This window comes from Tribolium castaneum, chromosome 9 (genome assembly GCF_031307605.1).
Source record: "Tribolium castaneum strain GA2 chromosome 9, icTriCast1.1, whole genome shotgun sequence".
Lineage (NCBI taxonomy): Eukaryota > Metazoa > Arthropoda > Insecta > Coleoptera > Tenebrionidae > Tribolium > Tribolium castaneum.
In genome coordinates this window covers 8,735,694-8,746,550 of record NC_087402.1, presented here as the reverse complement: position 1 = coordinate 8,746,550, position 10,857 = coordinate 8,735,694, and the positions used below count along the sequence as shown (strand labels likewise).

At 35.5% G+C, this 10,857-nt stretch overlaps 3 protein-coding genes across 5 annotated transcripts; 2 read left to right on the top strand and 1 right to left on the bottom strand.

The window, feature by feature from the left end:
• Positions 1-24: 24 nt before the first annotated feature.
• LOC135267115 (uncharacterized protein) lies at positions 25-372 on the top strand. The gene has a single exon (XM_064358900.1). It carries the CDS (start codon positions 25-27, stop codon positions 370-372), a length of 348 nt encoding a protein of 115 aa, XP_064214970.1.
• LOC103312818 (uncharacterized) lies at positions 217-4,410 on the top strand. The gene is made up of 9 exons (XM_064359167.1): positions 217-328; positions 380-571; positions 622-906; positions 956-1,323; positions 1,373-1,503; positions 3,099-3,254; positions 3,295-3,599; positions 3,649-3,815; positions 3,862-4,410. The coding sequence occupies exons 2-9, from the start codon at positions 380-382 to the stop codon at positions 4,382-4,384; spliced, it is 2,127 nt and encodes a 708-aa protein (XP_064215237.1). The 5' UTR covers positions 217-328; the 3' UTR covers positions 4,385-4,410.
• A 1,152-nt stretch (positions 4,411-5,562) lies between these two features.
• LOC663687 (uncharacterized protein) lies at positions 5,563-7,011 on the bottom strand. Of its 3 annotated transcripts, none has more exons than XM_064359169.1 (4): positions 6,843-7,011; positions 6,211-6,793; positions 5,923-6,160; positions 5,563-5,873 (listed from the first exon to the last, which is right to left on the bottom strand). In XM_064359169.1, the coding sequence occupies exons 2-4, from the start codon at positions 6,702-6,704 to the stop codon at positions 5,628-5,630; spliced, it is 978 nt and encodes a 325-aa protein (XP_064215239.1). In that variant the 5' UTR covers positions 6,705-6,793; positions 6,843-7,011; the 3' UTR covers positions 5,563-5,627. The 3 variants fall into 3 exon arrangements, with proteins under 3 accessions (XP_064215239.1, XP_008192661.2, XP_064215238.1); XM_008194439.3 differs by having other exon boundaries at positions 6,846-7,010; XM_064359168.1 differs by lacking the exon at positions 6,843-7,011 and having other exon boundaries at positions 6,211-6,834.
• Positions 7,012-10,857: the final 3,846 nt, after the last annotated feature.

Sequence of the window (10,857 nt, the reverse complement as noted above, 5' to 3'; positions counted from 1 at the left end):
TCGGAATATTGTGATTTCGAAGATATGGTATTAATCGAAAGTCCTTTTGCTCAAACGACAAAAGAAGGAAGAGGACTTAGACAAGTGCATTTAGGTTTAACCCCGTCGAAATTAGTGCTGGCAACGGACGTTTTGCCACCAGTTGAAAAATCTAGCGTGAAATTCCTCCCGGGAATCGATCCCGACATCGAAACGTTCGAACTAATCGCTATTTACCCCATCAATTGCGTGAATTTGAGTGTTTACCGCAGACGCAAACGGCAAACGATCAAAGCGCATTTTTGCAACAACCGCGTTTTTTACTTCGAACTCGGAGGGTTCGAGAACCGTACTGTAAGTCCCCCCTCACAAATTGCACTCCCACGAGAATGATTTCCAGATGTTCTGGAACCTCTGGTGCGAAAAAGTCAAATTTCTCTCGCCAGAATCCGGGTCCTCGCACTCCGAAACCTCAGTCGCCACCTCGTCCACCAACAGCACGATTTATCTCGTCGACAGTAAACAAGTCGTGAAACCGAACGGCCTAACGCAAGTCTGGTGCAAATTCGGTACCGGTAATAGCCAAGCACCGGTAGGAAAACGTTGAGAATTTTTGACACCACTACTTGTCCAAAATTTCAGAAGTGGACAGATCGGTTCCTTTACATGGGAAAAAATTTCGAAGAGTACTCAAATTATAAACCAATCATGAACTCACCAAGCATTTCGCAGTTTGTCAAACAGAAACGAAAATCGCATTTTTCGGCCCCGAAAAGTCAAACGAGCCAAATTAACGAAGTACACATCGGTGATAGCTACCACATTAACAGATTTGGTCTTGGAATTAAGGAAGGTTGCAAAAGCCGGCTGTTCCTCCCCGCTGAAGACTACATTCTTCCACGGAGGTTCAGCCAAACTAGTGGCCAAGTAAGAGTCGCAAACACTTTCCAGCCAAAATTAAATTAAACCAAAACAGTCTTCAGTATATTACGACGATATCCAACTGACTGGGCACACCCCAGACACACTGGAACTCATGGCTGAAGATTGCGTCCGACTGTGGGAATTATCGAACGAGAATCCCAGAAGGGGCACGAGACATCGGCGGCGGTACGGAATAGCCCCACAGCCCTTGTTCTTGTACGGCTTAGGCCCTTGGAACATCAGTCCGGGCGCAAAATACTCGATTCAGGTCAAAAGGGCCGTCTCAGTGGTCACAATTCGTCGACAGCCAGTCGAACCAGAATTGCGACTACCAGTCACTAAAAGACAATTAGTCGCAACCATCTCCTGCGAAGCCTTGCATCAAGATAAGTCAAAAATTAATCAACAAATGTCATGCGGGTATGTCCTTGTGATCACGTCTCGATAACACTTTAAGATGAATTGATAGGGGTCCTCGAAGGCCTGTCATATTTTTCTGGACTCCTGATTACTGGTATCGGCCACGATCGGCGAAAGATGCCTATCAAGAGTTGCAAGGCCACTTAGCTAAGATCAGCGAATACCACCAAAAACACAAAAGTAAGCCACAATTCCCGAAACTACACTCGGACACCACCGAAATTTTTTTGTGGTGCTTTAAATTGTGTTTTAAAACGAAACAGCATCTTAGCAGTGAGAAAACAAAATAAAACAACAATAAGTTAACAAAACAATAAGCTATTTAAAAAATTAACATTAAAAAAAACGTAAAAGAAAATTACTAATTTATTATTTATTAAGGCTAAACTATAATCAGAATGTTCGAAGAGGAGCTGTTTTCAAATTTTAAGTAAGATTTTTAAGAAAAGTAATAAACAAAATAAAATATGAAAAAGGTTATAAATAAAAAGAGAGTCCATTTATTTAATGACTTTTCAAGGGATAATTTCCCTTTTCTTTAGATTGAAACAAGTCTAATATAAAGACTCTGACACTTGAGTAGTGGAAGGAAGACAAACAAAATGCTTTCTTTACAACTGGATGTTGTTCTTAAATTGAGTCATTACCCCAAAAAAAATTCATTAAAACTTAAAACTCATTAAATGAAAATTTAAGTTCAAATTGCATGAAAAAATTATGGTAACGTTTTGAGGACCTTAGCAACAATACACACAGATTTGAAAAAGTTAGTGTAATCTAAAAATAAATTACAAAAAACTAATTTATTTAGAAAATTTTATTTTTTTATTAAAAGAATTGTACCTAGTCTTCTAGGTCTTCTTATTTACTTGTAATATTATGCCATTTGAACTTTAGGTTTTTCCATAAAAACATTAAAAACATTAAAATTATTACGCTGTTTACCCCGTTATAACTTAGTTACAAATATTTAAATCGAGATAAGAACTAGTCTGTGAGGTAATAAGTTAACTTTAGAACAACATCCAATTGTAAAAAAACGATTTTGTAGAGCTCTTATAACGTCTATTAAACGATATGGCTTGCTTTGTATGGGTATGGCAATGTATTCTTGAGAAATTTGAACATTCTTTCTCTAGTGCCATCATTGTTTAAAGCAACAGTTTTTACAGAAATTTCTGATTACACAAATGAGTCAAATTGTTATCTGATAAGCAGTTTTGAATAACAAAATACAATTTAAACCAAAAACAACGTGATAATTGAAATTATGTACCTTATTCCAAGGTACAGAAAAACGGTTTAATGCAGGTATTGCCCCAAAAAGTATAATGTGGTCATTAAAACTTCTTCTAAACCCCATTAAGAGACTAGTTAATTGACTGACAGTAAAATTCACACCAAAAATAAATTAAGAGCCGGATTGTAGAAAGCTCTGTTAATATTTAATTCGTCGTTAAAAAATTAACAACGCAAATGGACCAACCAAATTGTTTCAATTTGGTCACGTGATCGGTCAATCACGCATTAACTTGCGAATTAAATTAATGACGCTTATCTTCATCAAATTTTAATTCCTTGTTAATAGCTAACAAAGCGAATTGACCATTCAAATTGGCTCAATTTGGAAACGTGACCAGTTAATCACGCATTTAATTGCGAATTAAATTAATGACAGTTCTATAAAATGGACCTAAGTATTTTAAATTAATAAAAAATAAAGTGTCCGGAATTTTTTGGACGACAGTGTATTAAAATAAATAAAACAATTGTAGAGAGACGCCGTTTGTTCCGACGCCGCGTCCAGCCAGAACCCGAATCCTCCGATTCGGATTCAAGCCTGGAAACGCGCCAAAAATACCGCAAGAAACGCAAATCCATGATGCGGTTTAACGTCTTTGGCGGTAAAACGCACGACGTTTGGGATGTTGGTAGGTCCAGAATTCAGCACCAAATATTAATTTCTAATAGCTTTGTGCTGCATATCTATGGCAGAGCAAGAAAAAACGTCCAAAGAGACGGCTCTCCAGCACTTGAAACGCTTGTTGAAGCTCGACGTCAAACTAACAGCCTGGGACTTCAACTCGACGACTCTCGCCCAACAACTCACCATGATCGACAGGGACTTGTTCCTTAAAATATCGGGACTGGAACTCAGCGTTTTGATATCGCAACAGTCGTCGAAAAACGCGCCAAACGTAGCGGCGATGGTCGCGTTCTCGCACAGAATCTCCTGCTTGGTGGCGAGCGATATCCTCAAAAACGAATGCGAGAGGGTACCCCAGTGTCAGATCGTTGAAAAAATAATTTCATTTAGAGTTATAGATGAGGGCGCGATTGATTGCACGATTTATCACAGTTGCGGAAAAGTGTCACCGAATTTCCAACTTCCAGTCCTGTCGGACTGTTTTGTTTGGGCTTCAAAGCCCGGCGATTTATCGCCTGAAGACGACTTGGGCGTATGTTAGGAAAAAACACGCCAGCAAATACCAGTAAATATTTAGTTTGCCAAAAAATGTGAGCATGATGTTTTTTCAGGGTTTTTGAGTTTTTGTGTCGACTCTACCGAGATCCGCGATTGTTGGCGTATCAGAGAAGCTTCTTTTTGTCCTCGCAAACCACTCCGTATTTGCCTTTTATTGGCGATATGATTGCGAAATTGCTAGATAAAATACCGGAGTATAAAATTGTGAAAAAAGAAAAGGTGGAGAAGGCTGAAGAAGGGTCGCCGAAAGACAGTGGACTTTTTACGAAGTTGCTGATGTCTATGAAATTGGTTAATTTCCAAAATAGCGCGTCTGAATCTAAAGTGAATGATTCCGATGAAAAAAAGGGACTCTGTGATTACTTTAAACCCCTTGATTGCTATGAAGACAACCGATTCAAATGCCTGATTGAAACAACGGAGTTTTTGCAACAGTGTCAACTCAGTGCGTTACATTATAATTTTATGCCAAACAATCTTGCGACTGATTATTTGTTGAAAGCGAGGTACAAAGAGGAACGGGATAATTTTTATCAATCGTTTAGGGTAGAGTCGTTAGAGTGTATGGAGGACTAGTTAAATAAAGAAAAAATGGCACACTATTTGTTTATTCCTTACACCTAGAATACAATATCACCATCAAAAAAAGTACATACAGCTAAGTAAAAATGGACACTTCGAGTATTATACCGTCTCAGCAATAATAGCTTAAAAAAATTGTTTTTCGGTATAAACACCTTCTTTTGTTGAACTTTTTGTACGAGAAGGTAATTTTTACTATTTCTGCGATACAAAGAATGTGTATGCCATAGTTATACATGCAGTCTCTGTCACTGTTATAGTAAGTGATAAATGCTCTATTGTGTATTTAGACACAAGACAGTGACATACCTATGTCCTAAGGAAACTGAGTTATTCGGTAATAACGCGTTCAAAAGGCACAAGCAGTGGATCTAAAATCAATGAGTTTTTTTGGCAAAACTTCAACATGATCGTAGGTTCTTTTAACGAAATTTTTAGACACAAATAAAACAATAAATAAACAAAATTTGAGGCAATTGAGATGAGCTGCTGCTAATTTTTTCGCTAAAATTAAAGAAAACCGTTTAACAAAGCCAGGCTTATTTATTGAATGAATCAATAAAAAACTTCTGTGATCGGTTTCTCACTTTATTTTAATGGCCGACCTTAAATGGACCAATCATATCCAAAAATATAGTTTTTTCAATGAATCAAAAATCGAAAGTGATTGGTTTTCTCCGCAATTTTAATGGCCGACCTCAAACGGCCCAATCAAAATGCCTACAAGTTTTACAACAATAATTACGTGGCTTACGTTAATTCATAAAAGATGAGTCTGTCTCTGTTGCACCCCTTGGTAAAGTTGAACGACCGCAAGATGAAAAACTCCAAAATTAGGATAAATAACGAATGTTTATAACTAAACTTTGAAATTCTTCTCGAAATACGTGATGAAAAACAAAGCGCATGCGCGCGCATTTTTCAATTGAATGATTGACATTCCTTTGACGTTTCTTAAAAATCTCAACCAAAAAAAGCGGAAAAAATGGTAAAAACTGTCCTAGGATATTCAAAAATGCGAAAGGGGGTCAAGGAGTAGGTAAATGTTGTAGTTTTAAAAACGGCACTTGTGTTTTTTGCAATAAGTTTGTGTCCACATTGAAGGCGCACGAACCGTTGGAATATTTAATTAAACAAAAAAAAACTCAATAAATTTTAAAATAAGACAAAAATCGAGCTCAAGTAGGTACATTTTATTGATCCTCAGATTATTAAAAATAATTAAATCCATTCCCGCTTAATTAAAAAATTCTGTTACTTCTTGCAGCTCTCTTTCCCGAGCTTGCTCATGTGCCCACCTGTCTTCCGCAAGACGGTCAGAAAGCGACCATTTAAAATGAAAAATTCTCGATCCACAAGTGTTACATTTTTTGTTGCCAAAAGGCGGTTTTTTCATAAACTTGAAAAAACACTCTTGGTGGAACAAATGCCCACAGTAGATTCTCTCAATGTGTTTTGGTGAATTTTCATCCACTTCCAACTCCTAGAAACAAAAATTAATTAAACAATTTTGTCAGAATTAAAATTACTACTCTAGGATCTGCAGGGAAACAGACTTTATTGCAAAATTGGCAACTTTCTGAAGGCAGCCGCTTTACGCAATCGATTAAAAATTCAACTGACTTTTTTAAGGATGGTGATGGTTGAAATGGGGGCTCATTTGGCTTTTTCTTGAGTGGGGGCTCTACACATTTTCGCGCAATTTCTTTCGCTTGCCCGATCATATGTCTGTTGAATGAAGGTGAAAAGTTTGTTGAGACATCTTGAATACTAAAAAATGTGATAATAGAACGCACTACAACAACACAAAGACATCATACTCAATAGCTTTAACTGGATAATCATCAGGAACCACAACCCTACAGTGCACAAAGTAACTCTTATTTTTTACTTTAAGCACAATACTGGACGTTTTTTGCTTCAATTTCAACTCATCATTCTCATTTAAAGTTTTTTTAAGGAAGTTTATTTCGTCATAGCAGCAAGAAAGCGGATTCTCGTCAATAAAACTCCTCAAGAACTTAATAACATTGAGCACTTGTGCTTTGCCTAAATACTTCTTGGCCTCCTGTTCGCACACGTTAGTCAAGCCTTGAAGCAACTTTTCAGAAAGCGTTTTGGATTTTAGCTCGATTAGTAAAGGCGTACTGGGGTACGTTTCAGTGAATTGTATACAAACAATTAGTGCTTTAAATTTTGTCCTTTTTATTTCTGCCCGCACCATTGTCTTGACACAAGACACAAGTCTGCAGCCGGGAACGACATTCTCGCAAAGTTTCCTGACTTCTGAAAGCTCATCTTCTATAAATCCCATGAAAGCTCGACACCCCCGAGAATTTGAGGTTAAGTTGGAACCACAAATTGGTCAAATGACTCGCTTCGCCAATAAAAGCTAGGGAGCACCTAAAAAGCGACCATTTAGCAATATGAGGCTAGATTTTCGAAAAAACACCACAAAAAAAAAGGTTCTTGCCCAAATTGTGGCTAAAGTCGTGACGGTGTGCTGTGTGGCTTCAGACACAGAGGTCCAAGCGCCAAATTTAAAACTTTCAATGTGTCTTTATTATACCCAACGTTTGAAATAAAAATGATAGTTTTGGACGCGACGACAAATCGATTTTTTTTTAAGAAAATTAAATTTGTCAGGGAATTGACGCGGTTTGGCTATGTAGACAACCCACTTTACAGCTGTGTCAGCAAAAGCTTCAAAAAGCTCAGTGTTTATCACTATTTTTGTTGCCTTTTGGGGTCGCGTTACAGGACGGTTCCGAATGAATGCGAAAGTAATTAGATTCTGAGCCACGTGTCCGGAGGAAAATATGAGCCGTTATCAATTACAAGGAAATATGCTAGGGTGGAAGCGTTGTCTTATAGTTGAATGAGCACGTTGTATGAACAGGTGGCCTGACTTGGCCACCGTCAGATGGTCAAGCAAGCAACCATATTGCACTTTAAAGTTTCTATACTCTTGAAATATCTCGTTTCACTTGGGGTGTAATAAATAATCCCCCGCACACGTGCCACACATGGCCATTTGGACTGTTACCTGCCGATAGAACTACAGCAAATTCAACAAATTATGTTTGCTTTTATTTCTGTTTCTGGGCCAATATTGCGAACGAAACGGATTGCCAGAACATGTTAGAAGATAAAACTTTTCAACATTAATTTAAAACAAGATTGGGATAGTTTCGATAAAATCGACGTTTAAAATTAATGAGCGATTTTCTGGCCTCAATATTTGCACCATTAGGGTTGAATCGATACAGGCCCGTAATTACAAATTCGTACCGCGGGACCCATTTGTAACAGTAATAAATCATCATTGGAGGTAATAATGTGTCCAAATACTCTACAAATCGGCTATCGGGATACCAGTTTATTGTCGCCGGCATTACATAAAGTGCTCAACACAGCCCAAATTGATTCGGGTGGATGAGATATGATTGTCCATGCTGGAACATGGCACAATTCCAGATTAATATCGTGCCTGGAACCTAATAAATCAACACGGGTTGTTACCACCAACAGTGGAGCACTGGGCCAGAGACAAAATCCTACTCAAAATATTGGTACAGATCGATCGTAATAAAGGTTATTCCCACGCTGTTTAAATAAAGTTGGAAGAAATAAAGTCACCATAAATTAAGTAGTTTAATTTTTTCTTTTACATTACATTTTAATTTAATAGTCCACTCACATTGCTCATTAACTTTTATACCGTAATAAAATTAAGGAGTGCGATGAAAAGTCAAGGCACTTTTCATTTAGGTAATTCACTTGGTTTCTTGTTTTGTAAATTGAATCAAACGTTGCCAATAGTAATTCCGTTAAATGAGTTTTAAAAATAAACAATCTAGCAAGTGCTGTTTCAAAGACTGAGATCAAAATTAGGTAATATTTCAAATGAGAAGTTTCATAGTTCCACAATGAGCTGACTAAGTAATTGCACCTCTACAAAGACGTTTTTAAAATTTACATTATTATTAGCTTTATTCTAAAAGTTCGACATTTCGTTTATCATCATTAGAAATGATTGAGGTTTTTTGGAAAAGGTTGATTGGAACAAATGCTACTAAAACAATTATGCTCAACACTTGTCAACACACTGTGAAATAAGACCAAAAACACATGTTTGTTTTAATTAAATTTCAATTTGTCGTATAACCAACAAACAATGTGAAAGACAGATACTTATTTGATTTATTTTGTCAATTCTGACAATGTCTGCGAAATTACTGTTATGTTTCTGCGTTAAAAACGTGAAATAAAATGTAAAAATTAAAAAACGTTATTTTTGAGTTGTGATCCAATTAGGTGAATGAAAACGTGTTGAAAAACGTATAACTAACACTGGTTCCCACCAAGTTGTCACATTTTAGCTTATTCTTGACAAAGTTTATTCGCTCAAAAACTAACGAAATGGAGTAAAACAGGCAAAGTAAATAACATCAGTTTTATTTTATTCTTGTGATTCTGAAGCGTGTTTTGACCAGATCTTACAAAATAAATAAATTTTAGGTTCAGAAACGGACGCTTTTTATCTCAAATGCGTGTGTAAATAAAAACAAACCACTTGTTTCTTCCATTTAGACAAAAAATTAATACAAATTGAACCAAAATACTTTTATTGGATGAAATATTAACAGTCTAATCCTCGAAACCATCTTGAAACCAGCCTTCGATGATTGACCAATCCATTTGCTTTGAAATTTTTTGTTTATGCGTTATCTCTGCCTTTTTATTGGTTGAGCGCATTGAAAGGGTATGACTCAGATTGGCTTTCGGGTTGGCTCCAACCAACTAAATTCAACAAATTTAAACAAAACTAAAATATTTGTCAATTTTATCTTTATTGAGTTATTGTCGTCAATTGTCTCGCTGATTACGATTTTTTATAGAAGAATAGTAACGAACAAAAAAACGAAATATAATGCAGTTCATTCTGAAAATATTTAGATTTCGGTCTCATCATCATCAACATGCCAAAAAGTTAAAGAAAAATATTATTTTTGGTCTAAGCGAAACACTTAATTTGTTTCCTCATCAAAAAAATCAAGAATTGAATTTTTTGTCTTCAATTTCAGTTTTTGTGTCTTTTCGGCTTGGTTTATTTTGATAGTAAATTAAAACACGTACTTAAAAGCTTTAATAACGTAAGACAAACTCCTTTTTCGACCGAATTTTGTCATCTTTCAGTCTATTTTTGACAAAATTACGTACAAAACCAAACGACTTGAAGTGAAAGTAACATCAACTTCAATTTATTTTTGCGATTTTGAGGTCTATTTTTTCAAAACACCATCAATTTAGACTTATTTTGTTTGTTTTAAACGTTTTTTAATCAAATCTTGTAAAGGAAATAAGAACCTGATTCAAAAATGCACCGAAGGCGTGTTTTTTATAGACACGTTATTTTCATTTTAGGTGACTGTTCTGTAATAAACGAAAATTCGTTGTTATTGCTGTTAATTTTTTCTTTATTTGTTTCCTTGATTTTATCTACCAGAAAAATCATTAAAACTAGAAGTATTGTGAGTTTCAACAATAATATTCATCTGAAAACTTGTATACGATCATAATCGATCAAAATTCATTCTCACTGACAATATTATAGAGATGACGATACTTTCGGTTATACCGGAACAAGAATCAACTTTGTTATTTTAAATAAGCCACACTTTAATGCGTTTTTAATTACTCGAGTTATTTATTCTAGAGAGCTTTTATCAGCTTTTCCCATACTTTTTTGATAATTTTGGATTACTCTTCAAGAATCGGCAGCTCTAGCATTTTGAAATAGTATTTGTGCTTTTGAAAGAGAAAGCTTACATCTGTTCTGTGATGTTCCCAAAATTGAAAACGATTTAAGACACTTCTAAAGGTTACGTTTGGAGAACTTTTAAGAAATTTTTCCAAACAAAATAATCCATTTTTTTCTTATTTAAATGAAAAAAAAAAATTAACATAAAATAAGTTCATTAAATTTATTAGATTCCTCCATAGTATTTTGTCCTAGTTATAGGAAATGTTAATGCAGATCAATAAAGAATTAAATTCATTCCCATTAATCAATGGGGAAAAATGGGGCTTTCATTACTACAAATGGAGTTATAAATTTATTCACCTTTTATCATTATTTTAGTTTGAAAGATATAAAATAGTTGTTTACCTAACGTGTCTGGAAACTTCAATTCGCAAACAAATTGCTCATGAGGGAAATTGCTTCCCAAGTTAGTAACGAAAATAACTCAAACAAATTCTCTTCTCCCGAAGAAAAGGGTTAAACCTCCAGAAGGTATCATTTTCCACCTTATAAATACTTATTTCATGAAAGTAGGTATACCTTATGAAGGATCTTCTAGAAGATCTAGATCTTCAAGTTGGTGTTGCTTATAGTGAGAAAAGCAATTTGATCCTCTAAATCTATAAATTACAATTTTTGGAAGTAGTACTATTGGTAGAGC